At 36.0% G+C, this 20,581-nt stretch overlaps 1 protein-coding gene across 11 annotated transcripts in view; it reads left to right on the top strand.

Annotated features, from left to right (window-relative positions):
• LOC126751710 (polypyrimidine tract-binding protein 1) overlaps positions 1 to 20,581 on the top strand; it is a 523,263-nt gene that overhangs the window by 461,676 nt on the left and 41,006 nt on the right. For 7 of the 11 annotated variants that reach the window (XM_050462189.1, XM_050462191.1, XM_050462188.1 and 4 more), the window contains 4 exons: positions 9,957 to 10,244; positions 10,715 to 10,988; positions 12,475 to 12,728; positions 14,093 to 14,126. In XM_050462189.1, coding sequence (XP_050318146.1) covers positions 9,957 to 10,244; positions 10,715 to 10,988; positions 12,475 to 12,728; positions 14,093 to 14,126 — 850 coding nt within the window. Of the gene's footprint in view, positions 1 to 9,956; positions 10,245 to 10,714; positions 11,001 to 12,474; positions 12,729 to 14,092; positions 14,127 to 20,581 lie in introns of all 11 variants that reach the window. The other 4 variants (XM_050462185.1, XM_050462186.1, XM_050462192.1 and 1 more) reach the window with 4 other exon arrangements.

Genomic DNA, 20,581 nt, shown 5'->3' with positions numbered 1-20,581 from the left:
AAATTGACTGACGACCAAAAATTGCTCAGAATCCAACACTCGAAGGACGATTATTTGACCAAAAATCACACTTTAACCATTAACCACTCCCCGTATTCACCTGAGATGGCACCGTGCGACTTCTTCCTTTTCGAAAAAATGCATTTGCCCATGAAAGGGAAGCGTTATGCAGACGAAGAGGCCATTCAAAAGGCTTGCACCGGCATATTGGCGGCCATACCGGCTAATGAGCTAAAAACTCGTTCGACATGTTTACTTTGGAAGGCACCTTGTATATTCAGCTAACAGCCTTTTTGCACAGCCAAATTAATTTAGTACATTAAGATTATAATTGATAAACCAGTTTTTGACTTTCGCTTAGCTACTCGATTCACGATAGGCTCGATTAATGATTAGCTGTTATATTTGCTTGTACTTTTCATTTTGGATTTTTTCTAATGAAACTCATCAGCTGATTGTTATTTTAGCAATGCACACAACCAGCTTTACAGCCTGGACAACTACCGGCAGAGTTAAACACAGTAATTTAGAGTGTGGACAACAAGCCCAAGTCTGCGGGTTCCAATTTCAAGTCGATTTGAATTCGATTAAAAATAAATGTAGTAACATATGACTTTATTTTGTATGGTAAATCGATCTAAGTTAGCGCTTCAATTGAGCAAAGGCCGGTTAATTGATCAATTAACTCCTGTGCGAAAAGGGTGACCACTGGACAAAGTATTACTTCATGGCAGAAAAAGGGTATAAGGCTGTTTTCGATTTATGTGGGTATTTGCAACCATGGATATGAGACTGTACCATAACGGACCTGCGTTCTAAGCTACAAGAAAGATAACGATTAGGTTCAAGCTATGGGTTTATTTCTCAAATTATGAAATCAAAAATGTTTATGAAGAAATATATTTTTATAGTGAAACAACATTCCTACGAACTCTTAGCAACAGTTCCTAATTTCATTTCAATTATGGTGCGAATATCATTTTCAATTACTTTTTAATATAAAACTCTTTACTGCTTTGCATATCCTCATATGTGCGCTATAACTTGCGGGTACTCACTTCTTTACTGCCTCAAGTAACTGCCACTTATGACCCCAGATGTGACTCCGCCACACAATATGCGTCAAGTTAACTTGTTGCGGTGGCAAGTTAACTCAGTGCAAAATGCATACACACGACTTTATTTGTATGTGTGCGCGTGTGTACAAATAATATTTAAGTTGCAAGCGCATAAAAGGGTTGCACACACACACTGCGGGGGCGTGAGTGGAAAACAATAATATTTATGAAGCTTAAAATGCGCGCAACCGCTCCTTTTATGCGCTTCATATAGTCTTTCGATAGTTCTTAACTCCGCCCAGTCAGTTTATTTTATATGCTGATGCCTTTATGCAGTTGTTGTTGCTGCTGTTGTTGATGACAAAAACCGCTTACGCGCAAACAAAAAGTGCAGTGACTGAGTTGCCGAACAGAGTGAAGCATGAGGAGCACAAATTTTATTTTAGTTTGTCACAGCTTTTTCATATTTCACGCTTTCTGCTGCCCCGCCTTGCCTCGCTTGCTGCCACACTTCGTTGCTTGCGGATTAAAGTTGCAAAAACACGCTTTGGCTTCTCAGCGCTTCCACAATTGATGAAGAAAACCAAAAATGTCCGCTTTTTGTGCGCTGTGTTGTTGTTGCAGTTGAGTGCTTATGCCCAGCATTTACTTTTTGCTCGCCACTGTAGTTTTGCTGCTCATTTAACGCTTTTGCATAAATAACTAAAAAGTTTTTTTCAGCGCCAACAATTTACAAACGCTCCACTTTGCTTTCTTCGACGCTTCTTTTTTACGCTCCGTCGGCAAAGTGCCACGGATTATCCTTCAATTTTATTTTCCACCGTTTATTTGTTGGTTTTGTTGTTTTTATTTTTGGTGTGCTTAAATTTTCGGATTTTATGCTGCTTTGCGGTTGGCATTGTGGTTGCGACATTGTGGCTGCCCCAGTGCTGAAGACTGCGCGCACTTGCCCGCTCACTTACCACCCCCTGCCCCCTCACACCTTCATGCCTCGGCTCAATTGCGCTGCTTGTAATAAAAATGAAAAACTTTGTAAATTTGCGCAAACTTTTGTTAAAAGCTTTTATCTGTGCTCACGCTTTTTGTTGCCACCACTGTTGTTGTTGTGGTTGTATTTGTTGCCATTTTTTGTTTTACGAACACATTTACCTTTAGTTTTTTGCCTCGTTTCATAGCCGAATTGACGTCTTAGTTTTATTTCCGCTTTGAGTAAGTCCCGCGAGTAAGCATTCAAATTTACCGTAATCTGCCACCGCTTGCCGCGCTTCGTGCGTATTGTCCGCTTTTCGTTGACACCGGTTATGACTTTATTATGTGTAGAACTTTCATTTATTTTTGAAAATGTCAACCATTTTGAGCGAGGTGTGTTCTCACTCGCTTCTTGTTCGATGCTTTCATTGCTTGTCTGCTTCATTTTTCCCCTGGGAAGTGCCAACTGGTCAACAAACACCAAACTATTAAATTAATGGAAATATATGAAATACTGCAAAGCAAACACGTGTTTTATACCGTTATGGTAAAGTCTCAAATATTCGGTGGTTTATTCATTTCAATTTAAGGATGTGAAGTAAAACTTTCAGAGTGCTTTCACAATGTGAAAGCTCATATCTTGCTATTTGCTGTTCGAAAGCTTGTTTATATTCTGCCAGTTTGTCGCGTGTGCTGTTTTATATTATTGAATAAATCTGTATGTGAGGCAATTAAGTGCGTTATTCGTGAGTCGCCGTGAGTGGTACCCTGCTCGCTGTAAAGCTAAACACTATTTGCCTTTTTTTATAGTTTAATAATATGTTAGGCCGTTGAGTACTTGATTATCTCTTTTTTCATAAAAGTCAACTAAAAAAATGTCTATAAAGTCACGCAAATTGTAGACATTAACAAATTTGAGTATTTATAGTGTTATAACTACTTGTGAATCAAAAAATAGATTTTTTCCCTCATATATTTGAAAATATTCTCCGAAAAATTTAAGTCGATCCGGCAAATATCTTCGGATTTGTCAGCGTGTACAAACATATATGAATTCTTAAACTTACTGCAATCGACTTCTTGAGGTTAACCACCTCTTTCTCGATACGCTGTATCGAAAGCCTGAAGTAAATTTCTCAGTAACGGCTGAACCAATCGACATACAATTTTCACCTTTTATGTCAGGTAATGATAAAAAGATCGAAAGAAATGATAGAAAGATTCTGTTTAGATTTTTTAAGCCACTGTGAACTCAAAGTCCTTTCACAAAAACCCATTTTTTTTTTTGGGAAGCCGGTACTTTGTCGAAAATCTATATTTAGATTAGGTCTTCGATCAATACCTGTATTCATCTGTGATAATAATATTTCGTTGGTTTTTAGATTTGAGTTAATTTTGAGCATACACATTTTTCTCACCGCCAAACACTTATTATCTGAGGTCTTTCTGAAGATCGCTTACGCGATCAAGGGAATCCACAATTTTTCGAAACTAACCACCGCTTTTAAAGCGTACATTACTTCTGTAAATGTTTTATATTTTTATATATTTATTAAATAAAATGGCACTTTGAAAAAAATTCAAAAGAAAATATTTTTTTCTGATATGCAATTGTCGTAATTTAGACAAAAAGCGCTCCTCACTACCGTTTATTGCAAACAAGTAGATAATTAACTACATTAAGAAGCTTTCTGACAGCTTCTGACATACTTATTCGAGTATTGTATCATGATAGCCGAATTAGTTTAAGCAATCCGTTAATTGGTTCGAAGTTCCCGATTAACACTATATGGATTGCAAATGTAGTGATGATTTCCCGAATGTTTCGAAATATCTGTAAATTTACTTTTTTTTGAAACAAACTCTTTTTCTTACCGAAAATTTTTCAAAAAAATTTAAAATTATTGCCATGTAAAATATAATTGCATTTTAAATTGTCAATTGGTAACCAATTAATGAAGTATAAGTAAATTCCTAATTGTCAATTAAAGCTCAATTTACGTATAGGCCTTTCAGTCAGCCACTTAATTTTCTCCATTTTTCAAAGGGTTTATAAATACGTTTACTTGAGTAAAAATTGGCTGTTAATTGACTCAAATAAGAAAATTTATATTAATTAATTTAGCATGTTAGTTAAGATTATAATTAAGAAACCAGTTTTTGCCTTTCGCACAGCCGGCTACTAGATCAACAATAGGCTCGATTAACGATCAGCTGTTATACATGCTTGTGCTCTTCATTTGGCATTTTTTCTGAAGATTAAAATTCTGATATTTATTTTATCAATGCACACCACCAAACATACAGCCTGGAAAAGAACCAGTAGAGTAAACACAGCCAAATCTACAGTGTGGACAACATCCCGCAGAGTTGCATTCCAGTTTCAACTTGATTTCAATTCGATTAAGAATTAATGTTATAAAAAAATATTTTCTTTGTATGATATATCGATCTAAATTAGCGCTTTGATCCAGCGCAGGCCGGTTAATTGATCAATTAACTCCTTTAGCGAAAATGCTAGGAGACGGAATTGCTAATTGACTCAATTCAGGTATGAAATGATTCTGCTCAAACCTACTAACTGCCTTTAGGTAAAAATAGACATAAGGCGAAAATATTAATTGACTCAATTAAGGTGTGAAGGCACTCGAAGTGCTTACTAACTATTAGTTACCAATAATAGGCACTCTCAAGCTTACTACATGTCTTTAAGTTTGTTTATTCAACTAAGAATTAGTTGATGATTGACTCAATCAAGTGGTGAAATTATCTTTATGAAATCTACTAACCGTCTGTATGTAAAGATGAGTTGCTAATTGACTCAATTAAGATAAGAGCTTGCGCTAATTGCTTATTAATTAATTTAATTATTTAATTTTTATTTATAAGCTCTCTCGAGCATAATACCAATATTTAGGACACACGTTCAATTTAATTTCGCTACAATTTGTTAATGTTTCTACTAAATCTTATGTGAACACAATTAATAGTGTAATACTATTTTCATACCGTCATTTCGATCAAATCCTCGTCGATGTTTATTATGTTTGCACAGCCACATAAATAGAGAGTGTTTACTAAGAAAATAATTCCACCAGCGTTCTTTCTTTTACACGCAGCCACAATATGCCAGCTTGAGCGCGTGCAATATCTATATTATATATGTATGTATATACTTGCATGTGTGTATTTTTTTCATTTCATTTCCATAGAGTAATAAAATAAATCGATAACAACTCTTTGCATGCAAATAAAACAACTGTGCATATGTGTGAGTGTTGTGTGCGTGTTGGCGCTCGTACAGTACAGTGCGCTTCACTCTAACCAATACAAACAGTGAAATTTCACGAAATAAAATAAAATACGCTTCGCTGGGAGTGATAGCAAGCGAATCTATTTGAATTGCAAAACATTCGATTTTATATAGACGAGTGATAGCTGTCGGCGTTTAAAATGCAGTTAAACATTTTGCTTCAATATTTTCTTTTGTAAATAGCAATGCATGAATAAATTGCTATTTTATGAGAATTTGAGTGAGTAACAAGTTTTCAAATGATGTTTGGTGTTGTGTTTGGGGCTTTTGCGGCACTAGTGACGTTACTACTTACTTGTGTACCTGTGTAAGGAAACAGGAAAAAGCTGTTGGTTAGCGAAAGGACCTTGCTCATGCTTGATTTGCTAGCTTAATTTGAATTATGGTTAAAATATATTATTATTTCTATCGAAAAAAACCTCCATGCAACATTATAACTGGTTTAAGCCACAATCATAACCAGCATCACTATCAAAACCACCAAAAGAGCACATAAAGAACATCCAAAGCTATTTCTGTAGCGCTTTCTTAATGCTATTAATTATAGGTGGAAATTTTTAACTTGTTTTTGTAAACAGTTTACTAAACAACAACAAATATAACAACTTCAAAGCATTGTTATCCGTCTATCACCCCTAAATCGGTGAATTTAAAACGTGTTTTGTGCCTTTTCACATTTCTAAAATTCAATCAACACATTTATATGCGCGATGATGCCACTTTTTCCCCACTAGCGCGCCTCACGTTGCGCTCTCTGCCATTATGTTCAATAGCGAAACCGCGCGCAATCATCTAATATCATCTAATAATCATAATCATTTAAAGCGCCATTCAACACTCAACCATTCATGGCATACGCAGCTCATTCATCTGCGTGCCAATGCTAAAACAACAACAGCAAGTGTAACAAGGAGTGGCAAACGCCCGCAGAGGAAGCGATTTTTAAGTAAAATCGGAAAGAGGAAGTATATAAATATAAGTAAAAGAAATGAAGTAGCTGAAAAAATCTGCAAGCTTGGCGCTGACTGCCGCCTTGGCTAACACATACAATTCGCAGTGAAGCGCCTGAATGAGTGTGAGTGTGTGTGAGAGCGGGTGTGTGTTGTGCGTGCGAATTTCTTGTGGCATGTCTGTCGCCTAGAACTGTCGTCCGCGCCGACATCCGCTTAGTCTCGACTACGATTGCCTGTCAAGTGCTGCCAAGCCTCACGAACGCACGCTCACACACAACTATACATACATGCAACACATTCACAAAAGTATTTCACCTTTGTTGTTGTTTATATTTGTGTTTATATTTCAATATACAAATACATACAAATATGTGTGCATGTGTGCGTGTGACGCATATCGTGCTCTCGCAATTCTAATCAATTTTTATTATATTTGCAATCTTCTTGGCAGTAACAGCGTCATCGTCTTCGCTGAAGTGTCCTTTACCGTATACCAATACACGCACATGTACACACACACACACGCCTAGTAAGTCACACTTCCTGCCGCCAGTGCACGCCCTATAATTTGACTTGGCCCTGGCCTGCTTCTCTTCCATTTGCTTTCGATTTACTTTTATTGTGTTGTTTTTGTTTTTGCATTGTTGTGCACTTGAGCCAAGAGCCAACGTCTTGTCTGTAGTTGCGAGCGCCGCCGCTTCACCGCGGGTCCTCACGTCGCCGCCCAGCGCATTAATGCGAGAATCACTTGCACACACACACACACACACACATGCAAACATATTTATTCAGTTGAATATATTCATAAATTTATACCTCTACTTTGCCGTTACATATACGCATTTGTTGGACTGTATCGCATACCGTTATTCACTTTTATTTACCGTCGGCGCGTTCCTCCGCGCGTCGGACGCCGTCGTCCGCTACCTGTCGTCAATCGGAAATCGCACACTTGGGGCATCCTCTTCAGATTTTGTTTGGTCTTCTTTATTTTTATTTTTTGTTTGTGTGCAGAGTACGCACAGCGCTCTTCGGTCTCATATGTGTGTGTGTGTGCGTTATTTATATAGAAAAGTCAGCGTGTTTGCGTTATGATTTTTAAATCAAAATTCAGCACGACCTGGAATAAATTCACTTCCGAATGTCATTAAATCGTATTCCGATACTGTGATGTTTTCTCCTATTTGCAGGCAGCATACATATATTCGCACATACATACATAAATAGTTGTGAGTTTAAATTATATACTTACTTGGCTGTGTGTGCTTTCACAATAGACTATTCGAGCAGGTTCACTTAGCTAATGCGTTTGTGTGTGTGTCATATATAATTTGCGGCTATTCTATATTTGTATCCACATTTTGCTTTTCTTTCCCCTTTTTGGTATCGATTTCTTTGCTATTTTGCGATGGCACAATATGAGTTTATTGATTCTGATTGAGATTTATGTGCGAGCTTTTTTTATATGGCACTTTAATGGGATGCAGCAAACCTGCGAGGAATTACTTGGTTAAAAAAATATAAATATTAGTAAAAATGGACTTACAAATAAAATAAAATTGTATTATTAATAAGCATATAAAAATGCTTGTATATAATAATAATAGAATGAAAAATAGGAGGCTTCGATAAACCCTTAAACTAGTCAGTTAGTACCCTAATAGTGTATGTGATTTCGTTATGGGAGAAACACATTAAGTCAAATTTATTAATTAGGCAGCTGCCTCAAAATAAGGAAACTACATCCGTTATAATCTTAAGAGACCATTTTGTAGAGCATTTAGTTTCCTAAAAAAATGTTATTAAAGCAGATATATTTTCAAGTAATTGGAAGCGTGATATGAATTTTTCTATCTAAGAGACCTACTTGTTACATTTAAAAGTTCATACTTTGACATATTTTCGTAGAGATGTCTACGAACCTGTTTTTCAGAGCACCAAGCGAAGAGAAGCATTCGTGTTTTCCGCCCCACCCAAATGTAGTCATATAAAAATTAAATTAAATTAAATAAATAATAAGTTTTGTAATTGATTATAAAATAAAAAATATATTAAAAATATTAATTTTTATAAAAACATATAATAAAAATGCAAAAAAAAAAATTAAATTAAAAAAAACTAAAAAAAGTTTTAAAAAAATTAAAAAATTAAAAAAAATGAAATTAATAAGTTATCTAACAGTTAAAATGAGAATTCTAGCAAATTAAAAAATTAGTTCAAAAAAATTTTTAAAGAAACATAAAAATGAATTATATAATAAAAATGCAGCAAAAATTGTATATAATTTAAAAAATATAATTGAATTTTTAAATATAATAAAAATTAAAATTAAAATTACATATAAAATACTAAAAGATAATATTAAAATATTAACCAATTTGTCAAACAAAAATAAAAATTTTAAAAACTGTAATTAAATTAAAAAAATTAAAAACTAAAAATAATTAATAAAATTAAAACTTAAACTGATAAAAATTAAAAAATTAAATAATAAAAACTAATTATCTATTAGAAATAGTATATGCAATGTAAAATAATCTAACAAACGAAAAAGCAATTATATTAAAAAAATTAAAGAAAAGTAATAACTAACTTAATTAACATAAAATAAAAATAATTTAAAAATTGTAATAAAAGTAATTAATAAAATTTAAAACCGTTAATTTAGTTAAACATTTTTAATTTATTTTTCAATCAGGTATTTGAAATTAAAATATTCCGTAATAACAAAATAATTAAATAAAAAAATTAATAAAGTTTAAGTTTCAAATTTTATAAAATCAATAAAACAAATATATTAAAAAAACTAATAAAAAAACACCTAATTAAAACAAATATTAATTAAATTAAAAAAAATAATAAATTAAAAATAGTAATTAATTTAATCAAACTAAAGTAAAAATAGTTCTTAAAATAATTAATTAAAAAAAAAATACAGTAAAAATGATTAATAAAATTTAAAACAGTTTATTTGGTTAAATATTTTTTTTTTAATTTTAAATAAAATTAAAAATAAATAAAAATTTTTTTAATAGTTTAAAGAAATAAAATTCTAAATAAAATTTAAAAAAATATTTAACTAAGTAAACTGTTTTAAATTTTATTTATTTAAATAAAATTTAAAAAAAAATTAAATATTTTTTTATGCATTTATGGCAAACGTGTGTGATACTACTTAAACACTTATTTAAAACATATTTGTTAAATAAAAAATTTAATTTTTAAAATATAAAAAATTTAAAAATAATAAAATTTGAAAAAAAACTATAAATTTATTCAAGCAGTTACAAATATTATATTTAATTTAAAAAAAATTTGTTAATTAAAAAAAATTGACGAATTAATTATTGACATAAAAATAAATTAATAACAACATATAAAATGTGAACTCAATTAATTAAATTAAAAAAATTAACATAAAAAAATTAGTTTTAAAAATTCAGTTAAATTAATTTAAAGCATATTTTTGGTAATCCAATAGATATTTTTCCAACGAATTTATATAAGTTTAACTAATTTAGAGTAAGAAAAAAATATTACGATTACTTTAAAATGTGCCAAAATATTCTAAAAAAGAGATTTATTTCAACAATTTTCACATACAAACAATTTTTCTGGTAGAAATTGAAAATTGAAATTAACGTTTTTGTTTTTCATTTGCAGACCGCTGTCGTGTCCAGCGATTATCGCATTCAGTCGCCAGCATCTGGCTCACCGCTACCGCTGTGCAACACCGCCACCACCACCAATGCCGATGGCACCATCGCCGTACTACAGAACAACTCGAACGCAGTCAACACCAACTCCACAGCCGGCGGACCGAACACGGTGCTGCGCGTCATTGTCGAATCGCTGCTGTATCCGGTGTCGCTGGATATCTTGCATCAAATTTTCCAGCGTTTCGGCAAAGTGCTGAAAATCGTCACATTTACAAAGAATAATTCATTCCAGGTAAATATGCACAAAAGCGCTGATAAGCGCACAGTCATTTATAAAATACGTTCTTATATATGTGTGCATGTATGTATATGTAAGTGTGAGTGTGTGCAGTGGTTGCAAGTGAAAGGCCTGTGAAGCATCATCATTTCATTAAATTTTATGTCAAACGACAAGTAGCAACCACAGCGCGACAGCGTTCATAATTGATAAGCGCGCGCACAAACACACAGGCATATACACACACGCACACATTTACGCGAATTGAAATGTATGTGTGTATGTACAAAAGTTCACATGCTCGCTTGCGCACCAAATCAAGCGTGAATGTGTGAATGCTTTCAACGAAATTCGTTTGTTGTACTTGTTGTTGCGCGCTCATACATCATGCAATTTATGTACGGCACCCTCTGCACACACACACATTAATATAAATAAACAGTTAGGTTTCCGTCTCACACCCGCCCACACGTTCTCAATTGCAGGCACTGATCCAGTATCCGGACGCCCATTCGGCCCAGCACGCCAAGAACATTTTGGACGGCCAGAACATCTATAACGGTTGCTGCACACTGCGCATCGACAACAGCAAATTGACAGCTTTGAATGTCAAATACAATAATGACAAATCGCGCGACTTCACAAATCCATCATTGCCACCGGGCGAGCCGGGCGCCGACATTATGCCCACCGCCGGCGGCTTGGTAAATGCCAATGACTTACTTCTGATCGCGGCCCGACAGCGGCCATCCCTAACAGGTGATAAAATAGGTAACACTTTTACTTTTTCCTTTTTTCATTTTTTATCTTTCGTTTAGCAGCTAAAAACAAAAGCAAAACAAAATTTTTTTATTATGAATCTTTCCTTTATTCTTTCTAAGTTTGATATTTTATTATACATTTGCTTGAGCTGATCTGCTCTCGACTTTTTTTTACTGAAATTAGACTTGCTCAGATTCGGCCGAGTTTATTTGTTGTTTTTTTATATATACGTTGGTTTTCTCTACTTTCTATTTGTCTCAATCAGTTGCTCTCCTGCTGTCCAACGCTATCGCTGAGAATTATAAAATATTTTTACTAATAACTAGTATTAATTACTCTTTAGTATTATGTAACTTAAAACCAAAACTCCCAGAGTCACTTAGGCTGCAACTACGAACAATAACAGGGACGTTACACGACTCACAACAGCAAAACATACTTCAACTTACAGGGTTCGTCCGGAAAGTAATAGGACTGAGTCGATTTAAAAAAATTTATTGAACAAATCGTTACAATTCTTTCAAAATAGGCTCCTTCTGCATCAATGCACTGCCGCCAGCGCGATTTTCAAGCATTGAAAGCGTCACGGAAGGCGTCCTCCAGTATAGCCTTGAGAGGCGAGGTGTCTGCTGCTTGGATCCCATCTGTCGTCTCAAAAAGCTTGCCTTTCGTAGGCCTTTTCATGCAGTGGAAACAAAAAAAGTCCGAGGGGACCACATTTGGGCTGTAGGCGGCCGCGGAAGCGTCGGAATGCCGACCTGGATTATGTAGCTGTTCACAAGAAAGGCGGGTGTTATCGTGGTACAACTTCCAATCAGCTGCGATGCCTTGTCGGACCCGATTGACCCTTCCTTTGAGTCTCTTAAGGACTTCCACGTAAGACTTGGCGTTGACTGTTTGTGCAGGGGGAACAAATTCATGGTGGGCGATGTCTTTAATGTCAAAAAAGACAATGAGCATCGTTTCCACTTTGGATTTGCTCATTCTTCCCTTTTTTGGACGAGGAGACGCCGGCGTGTGCCACCCGGAAGATTGCCTCTTTATCTCGGGATCATACTCAAAGATCCATGACTCGTCACCTGTGGCGTCGAGTGATAATGTTTGTCCTGACTCTCCAGGTCCTCGGAACGCCCTCTACCGAATTCAGTCGCACCGCGCACGCTGCGAAGTTCAGTCGCGGCGGAAGAAAATCAGTCCTATTACTTTCCGGACAAACCCTGTAGTATATTACTACTATTAAATATAATTTTTCGCAGTACCAGGCTAACCGGCACGACTGGTTAAGTTATTTAAGAAATCATAAACACGACCATAGACACCTTAGTGATCTGTTAGGCTTTCAACACACACCCACAATTAATCTCGTCAGTTTGATTGAAGTACGCGCAAGCAAAAACGCAAAAACATAGAACATACGCAAAATTAACGGGTCCAATCCCCGACACATGTTCCTAATATTTCGTCCCCTCCCACCCTTCGTCAGGAATGCCGATTTCAATTTGTTTTCCTAAAAAAGTTAAAAATCAAAATTACTACTTTGCAGTGAACGGACTCGGTGCTCCCGGCGTATTGCCGCCATTCGCACTCGGCATCGGCACACCACTCGCCGGCGGCTACAATAGCGGCATACCGAATTTGAGCGCCTTCGCGCTGGCCAACAGTGGTGCTCTACAAACAGCAACGCCCGCTCTGCGCGGCTTCTCCAACGTACTGCTGGTCTCGAATCTAAACGAAGAGGTAAGTCGCTGACGCTGCAGTCGTAGCTCTTATATATATTTACATACTTTAGGCTAACTATTTCATTTACTATCATGTAGACGTAAGTTTGTTTGGATCCCAAACAAAGAATATACTATATAATTCATCAAAACATTGTTTTTATATATTTTATAGTTTTTGTTATGAAAAACTTATTTGTTGTTAGCGATTTTGCATTCTTTTAGTTTTTTCCTAGTTTTTAATGTTGTTTTTGTATTCAATATGCTTATGATCTCTTATATTTTGTTTTGTTCGTCTTATTTACTCCATTCGTAGGTTCGTTCGTTTTCGTTTTCGTTTATTTTCGTTTTGTTCCACCTCATAACTGCTCGTAACTTGTTCCCAAAATATGAAATAAAATAATTGGCAAATTTTCCAAGCTATATTTCCATAACATTTCGAACTCTTTTCTAAATTTTACGCTCTCAATTATTTTATGTGTTATATAACCGATAAAATCGCCGTTTGCTAACCAAAATTTTCACTACTTATTTTCAAATTTCAAGTTTCTCGCAAGCAGCGCAAATTCTTTTCTTTATACTGAAAGTAGAATGAGGAGAAAAAGATGACTTTTTCTTCAAATTTTAGTTGATTATCATAATTTTTCTACTTTCACTTCCTTAGTTTCTCATCTCATCAACGATACATGCATAGATATTTAAATAGATTACGAATAGTATCTTTCCAAATTTCCAGATATTTAAATAGAGTAAGAGTATTATCTTTTTCATATTTCCAATTCCCAATTTCCATTTCGCGTCTACTCCAAATACTCTTTCTTACGGCAATTCAATCCTAAATGTATACTTCATTTTTTGAATTGAATCAATTGAATCCTAAATGTGAACTACATTTTTTCCAGCTGTGAATCTGCCAGCAATAACAAGCCGGTAATGAAACGTAAGGCAGGTCTTACACACATATGTAGATACAAGAAATATTATATTTGTAAAAAAAAAAACATTACTCGCATTAAGAATTTACGAAAATTCACTTCAGCGAAAATCGCCGTCTTTCTATACAGTGAATAAGTACATATGGTCTAAATATCAACTTGCTGAATTTTCAAAGGCATTCATTACATGCCTGAAAAATAATATATACCTTATATAGACGCAAGTTTTATCAGCACTTGCCTCTTCAATTCCCCTCTAACCTCAAAACTTGTTCAGCTCATACTCTCTTCCATTTTCGCCGTCATATCAGTCGATTTGTTTTCTGAAAATTAGTGAATCTGCAAATATCAACAAACATTTACAAACTCTATTTTTGATTTTTTGTTTTACGTTTTACAAAAAAACAACTCTCGCTAACTGAAACTCTATTTTCTCTTTTTTCTGTAGATGGTCACGCCTGATGCTCTATTTACCCTCTTTGGTACGTCTGCACAAATATTATTAATTTTTATTATATTTACATAGTTGAAAAGAAAACAATGAATGAAAATCGTCTACTTACATTACATAATGCATCATTTATATTTTTCTTATGTGTTTTATAAACTATTTTTGCTACCGCCTTATTTAATTGAAACTCTCTACTGATAACTTGTAACTGTTTACATAAAATCTTTCGTTATTTTCGTTTGTTTATGTCAGAATATTTTTTTATATTTTTTTTACTTTATTCAAAACCATTTTTATTGCATAACATATTTAGCATAAGACAGTATTATTTGGACATTTTTTTTGTTATTATTTATTTTTATTAAAAAATATCAAAAAAATATTAGTGTATCAAATAACGATACACAATTTGTTTTACGCAAATTTATAAAATTTAATATTTTTATTAATATAGTAACATTTCAGGATACCTTTAGGCAAGCTTTGCAATAATCTAACCGAAACTCTTGAATATGCGCGTATAATCAACCCAAACGTTAGTTTTGAAATAGAAATTTAAATATAATACCAAATTTACCGTAGTATTCCATAGGTTTCATTTATGTTTTATATATGTATCCAGAATATGTCGTCATCTGAAATGAAAAACAACGTATTATTAAAATATAATTTAAAATCGTTGTCGGATATAATAACCAATATATAACCATTTTATAACGAAAACGCTAATTTTGTTTCAATATTATAAATGAAAACTTTTCATAAGTTTACAGGCGAAGTAAAAACGACAAAATAGGAACCACTTTCAATGAAACAAAATTTGAGTTTTGGTTATAAAATAGTTATATATTGGTTACATACTGGTTATGATTGGTAATATTATAGGTTATATATTGGTTATAATTTTGGTAAATGGTGGTTAAAATTTTATGATACATATATATAATATGATGTAGTGAATCGTAAGCAATAAAAAACTCAATATTGATTTTTTGATATTACGTGGTTTTGCATTTCAGTTGACGATATGTTAACCTAATATGAGTATTTTAGAATTTAAAAAGTATGTTTTTCATGACATTTATAAATTAATATTTTATAAGAAATTTGGCGACATAATGAATATGTGGGGATGCTCTCAGTTGCCACAGCTTCAAATTCTTTAAAGCTAATGTACTGTTTAAGGGATTACATGGGACGCCGCGAGCAAAAAGCGGTCTATTTTCATTCAAACTTTTCATTATCCTAAAGATACATTTTAAAAAAATTTGTTGAAAGAAGAAGAAGAGAAGAGAGGAAAATATTCAAAATTCGATCATTAGGCTGTATTTTTGGCAGTCTCTTAGAAAAAAGGTGCCTCCGCGTCGAAAGCTAAGACCATGAACTAGCTTATTAGACAAAGGAAAAATAAAAAAAGTGATAGTTGTATTATTGAAAAAAATCCTTCTTTCAAGGTTTAAGATCGGTTGGTAGTTCGCGAGAAATCTTGAAAACCAGCTTTGACAACTCTGTTTCGAGAGAAAAACGTTCTAAGTTCTAAGCGACTAAACAGCTGAACCTGGAGCGCGCAACTTTTCAAGGCTGTATATCCAAAACTGTTACTCGGTTCAATTTGAACATTTATAACAATATTCTAAAGCTCTTATAGAGTTAAATAAGACAACAAAAAATCGATTTTTGAAACCTCAACCAATTCACAAGTGTTTATTTTACGCAGCACAAGTCTTACTTAAAGATTTCAGCAATGAATTCTAATTTTCGTCTAGAAAATCCAAAGGATTGTTCTAAGCTCAAAATGATATCTAACTAGTTCACTTTAGGTAAGGTTAATCTGGTAGGCCGATAAGCCACGCATGAACCAGTTTTGGTCCTTTGTGATACCAGATTTAGTTCAGTAGCTAGGTCCCTGCTAGGAGTAGTCTCCTTTAGAATGCCTGCGCTTGACGTGAATTTTAACAGACCAAGGAGACAAGAGATGCTCCGTTGTTTTCCTGGTGTCCTGCTCTTGACATTTCCTGCAGTTTTCTCGATCTGTCAGCCTCATCAGGCAGGCGTTGTCTCCACCGGACTAGTTTGGAACTTTTTTTTTGGAGAGAGAGAGAGAGAGCTTTATACACCTCCAGCATCATTAAATGTGTTTTTTTTTATCATTTCATGCCCAAAAACCGAGTTTTCCTTTAAGCGATTTCATATTGCTTCAATCAACAAGGGTCTCTAACTAAATCATTTTCCATATATTGTAATAACTTCAAAAGCGCAAACACTCATTTACTGAACGATCCAGGAGTGTATTACGCCAACGACAACTTTGCATAGGTAGAAAGTTTGAGTGAAAATAGAACAATGCGAAATAATGAAATAAGTAATACCACTAGAGAACATAAAAGACAAATACTTTCATAAATTGTATCCACTACAGCGCCGAGCCAACAAAGTTTGCACGAACAGGAAACAAACTGCAGAAAACTAAAAAATTCAGTGGCAGCACACAGATGAGCTTGCAAATACCACCGACAAATCTACAAATAAAGATGTGAAAAACGAAAAACAGAAGGCATACCGAAGGCAAATGATGAACTCCCACCGGACATGCACGGCCAGCAGCTAAGCAGTGCAACAGTTCGAACCGAAGGACAATGGGATAGATGCAAAATCGAATGGATTGTCGGAAGATAGAAATTCGAAAATGTTGTAAATAAATAAAGAAGCGGCAAACGCACGCAAAGCGCCAGGCGCTCGAGACGATAAGGCGGACGCGCGCTGGGGCGAAAGAGACCACAGCAGCTTAAGCATAACACGATCAAGGTGAAGCAGGCGGAATAAAGTGAATAGATGAAGTGAATGCACGAAAAGGCAACGAGCTGGACCTCAGCTTAATGGCTAGCACTTGGCATGGACAGCAACAAGAATGCACTTACACACATAACTACAAATACGGCAGTCGAAGCGCTTAGCGTAGATCGAAGAAAGCATACGCCAGCGTGGCCAGACGAACCATAAAGTAGTGGTGCCGAATAAAAAACCAAAAAAAATAGCAACAAAAAGCTTAATAAACTATGTATGTGGCCGACAAGGTGAAGCAACACAGTGCAATTCACTACAAGCAGTTAACATGCGCGGCCCTGCCGCCGCCAACGCCGCCACCACCGATGAAGCGAGCCATAACGAAAGCGGACGGTGGCGGGCAGTCCACCATCCAGTTGGAGTTGTTTATTTGAAAACAATTTAAATTCGTCTAACGAATTTTATTTGCGAACGAATAACAGCAGCAATGACAACAATAACAACCACAAAAGCACAGCGCGCTACACGACTCCACAACTGCATGCGGCAAACGAGCAAATAAGTGAGTTTTAAAAATGCTGCAACAACAACAATGCGACAACAAAAGCAAGACATTGCGCCCGAGGTGCAGATGGCTGGGTGTGGGAAGTTGTGAACTCGTTAGGACGGACGGACGGACCTGGCGCATCCAATTGAATGCGATAGTGGCGAGGCGGCGTGGCAGTGAGGCAGGAAATTGGGGCAGCAACTAACCGTAACGAAGCGTAGCAAATTCTATAAAGTTCCGTTACTCCGCCACCCGTTACACACCCGTACGGCGCTATTTTCGTTACGCAGATGCGCCGACCATAGATGGGAGGTATAGGAGGGCTGGCGTGCAACAATGACCAACGGTCGGCGGGCGGCAGTCGGCGGCAACGTGCCACCAGGTGCAAATGTGTAACGAATTTTCGTGTTTATAGGAAAAGTTTTGCCTTTTGCTTCGACAAGTGAGCGCAACGAAAAGTGCGAAAGAATAACAAAAGCACTAATGCGCTTAATTATGTGAGTGCTGTTCCGGCCGCACACACCCACGCACACACAGACATACTTTGTGGATGCTTAGCACTTTAGAAAGGAATTTCGTGCGGAATGAAGAAGCAAGAAAGAAAAAAGACGAGAAACAGCGTGAAATACTAAGGAAAGGGGATTGCTGAAATTAGTTTTATTATTTTAAGCATAAAATGAAGTGAAAGTGGGAGTAGGAGCTGCTAATGGAAGGTCGACGTAATGCAATAAAAGCTAACAACACGGAAAAAATGTGCCGCAGTCGGCCGGCGCCTCACACCGCTGGTGGCTAATGTAATGATTTTAAAGTGATTGAATTAATTGATTGAGTAATTCTACTTAATTACTTCTTTCGCTATGCGGCAATCACATTATTAACTTGCATCATGCAACAAGCAACAACAGCGATCTTCGTGAGCCAGTGCCTTGATTCGTATGCCTGAATTGCTACAATCGCCACTCTTCCAATCACTTATTTTTCAATTATTTTGAGTTGGAAAATGTGAGTGTTGAAAGTGAAAATCAAATAAAAGCTTTTTTGGCACGAGCTTTGACTTAGCAAAGGTGAACTGTAAATAGAATGCAAGATGGAGCAGCCTTTCCGAGTATTTGTTGTGCGTTTGAGGCCGGCGGCAATGTGTGGGCGCACACAGAAGATGAAAACCTGACAGTGAAAACTAAAAACAAAAAACAAAAAAGAAAACAAACAAGTGAAATGAAATGAAGTCAACACGAAATTCATGCAGACTTTATTAAATTCGGTTGCATATCTGACTTTACCACATACCCTACTATCCCACACACCCCACTTTCGCACACACCACATATTGCCCCACGTGCCACACCAGCGCATTCGTACGTAAAACAATAAAATTAAATTTACATGCCAACATTCCAACAATAAAAAAACCTTCAAAAAATATAAATCAAAAATAGCTACGGCAGAACAATAACAATAACACAGTGGGCGTTTCATTGGCACAATACAAAATTTCAACAGTAAAAGCCACTTCACCTCAACTCACCACACTATATTGCCATGCAGTCTGCCCGCAAGCAAATGCACACATGCGTCTCCATGCAGCTGTTGGCTCGGCAAATACTTTGTTGGCCAATTCATTTGCTTATTCAGCCAGCCAGCGCGTCGGTCAGTCGAGTCATGCTACGCATTTTCGGCTCGCCGCTGGTCTCTCAAGTGAACTTCAAACTTCGGTTTTGCTTTAGCTTTGCATGAGTAACGGTAATAATACGTAACTCTGAGCTTATTTGATTCACATTATTTGTGGTTGTCATTGTACAAGTTGAGTGTGTGCAAATTATGAGTATTAAGTGCAACACAAATGGGGCAAGAAGAGTACTGCAAAGACGTCTGTCCAAAGTAAGCAAATATTTAGCTCTGCGTATAAATACAGAAATTTTTAATAAAATCAATTTTGCTTAGTTCGGATAGTCGTGTGTAGGTAGGTAGGTAGGTAGGAGTGCAGCCCTATCGGGCTCAATTAGCACTTGATGTGCCATTTTGATACACTATTCGTAGAACCACCTGTATCTGCTATTACGTTTCACGTTCTCTCTCAAACCATTTTGAGGTTTCGATGAAACTACTTATGTCCGATATGCTTTTGGTGGAAATCCATTCAAGATTTGGTGCTTGGTGGATTCCGAGTGTTTTGTGTCGGATCTGTGCTAGAGCTGGGCATTCGCAGAGAAAGTGGAAGATTGTTTCCTTGTTCCCTGCTACTCCGCAGCCACGGCAGATATCGTTGTAGGGCAATCCCATTTTGGACGCATGTTCCCCAAATGGCCAGTGCCCTGTTGTGGTAGCTGTTATTCTGTAAATACTTTTTCTTGACCTATTTAATAAATCATTTGTTCTTTTCCTGTCATATGTTGGCCATAATTGTTTAGTTATGACGCATTTTGTAATGTTTTTCCACCTGTTGTTTGCAATTTGCTGAAATTGTCTATTGATCTCTCCTTTTATCGATCCTAGCGGGCTTGGTATTAGCTCCGCCTCGGATTCATTGAGGAAAGCTCCTGCCTTTGCCAACTCGTCTGCTTTTTCGTTACCGAAAAAGTTCCTGTGTCCGGGAACCCAGATCAAGTTTAGCTGGAGCTTGTCTTTTATTGAGCTTAGTGCTCTCTTGCAGCTGTGAACTATACTGGAATTTGTCATGGGTGAAGACAATGCCAGGAGGGCCGCCTGGCTGTCCGTAAATATAGTTGCTTTATGTATATTTCCGTGGTTTTCTAATAGAACCTCGCAGGCTTTTTCTATGCCTAGTACTTCTGCTTGGAAGATGCTAGCCGAGTTCGGTAGACGTATAGAGAGAGATATGCCTAGATCAGCGGAGAATACCCCCGTGCCCACTCCGCAGTCCATTTTGGACCCGTCGGTATAGACTGAGGTGGTATCTTCCTCTACTATTGAACCTCTTCTCCATTCTCGTCTAGATGGTATCCTCACCTGGAAGTGTTTACTGAAATCCAGCTTTGTCGTGTCGTGTGTGTGTGTCACTTCTCAGACTCTGCAAGTTCTGTGGTCTCATCATTCAGCTTTAGCTTGCTTCACGCCATCTTTAAGGCTGCCGGTATTAAAAGCATACATTAAATATCCTTTATATTTGCTTGTTTTTGACTTTAATAGTATGCAAA

Source organism: Bactrocera neohumeralis, chromosome 2, assembly GCF_024586455.1.
Source record: "Bactrocera neohumeralis isolate Rockhampton chromosome 2, APGP_CSIRO_Bneo_wtdbg2-racon-allhic-juicebox.fasta_v2, whole genome shotgun sequence".
Taxonomy (NCBI): domain Eukaryota; kingdom Metazoa; phylum Arthropoda; class Insecta; order Diptera; family Tephritidae; genus Bactrocera; species Bactrocera neohumeralis.
This window is presented reverse-complemented; position numbering and strand designations above follow the sequence as displayed.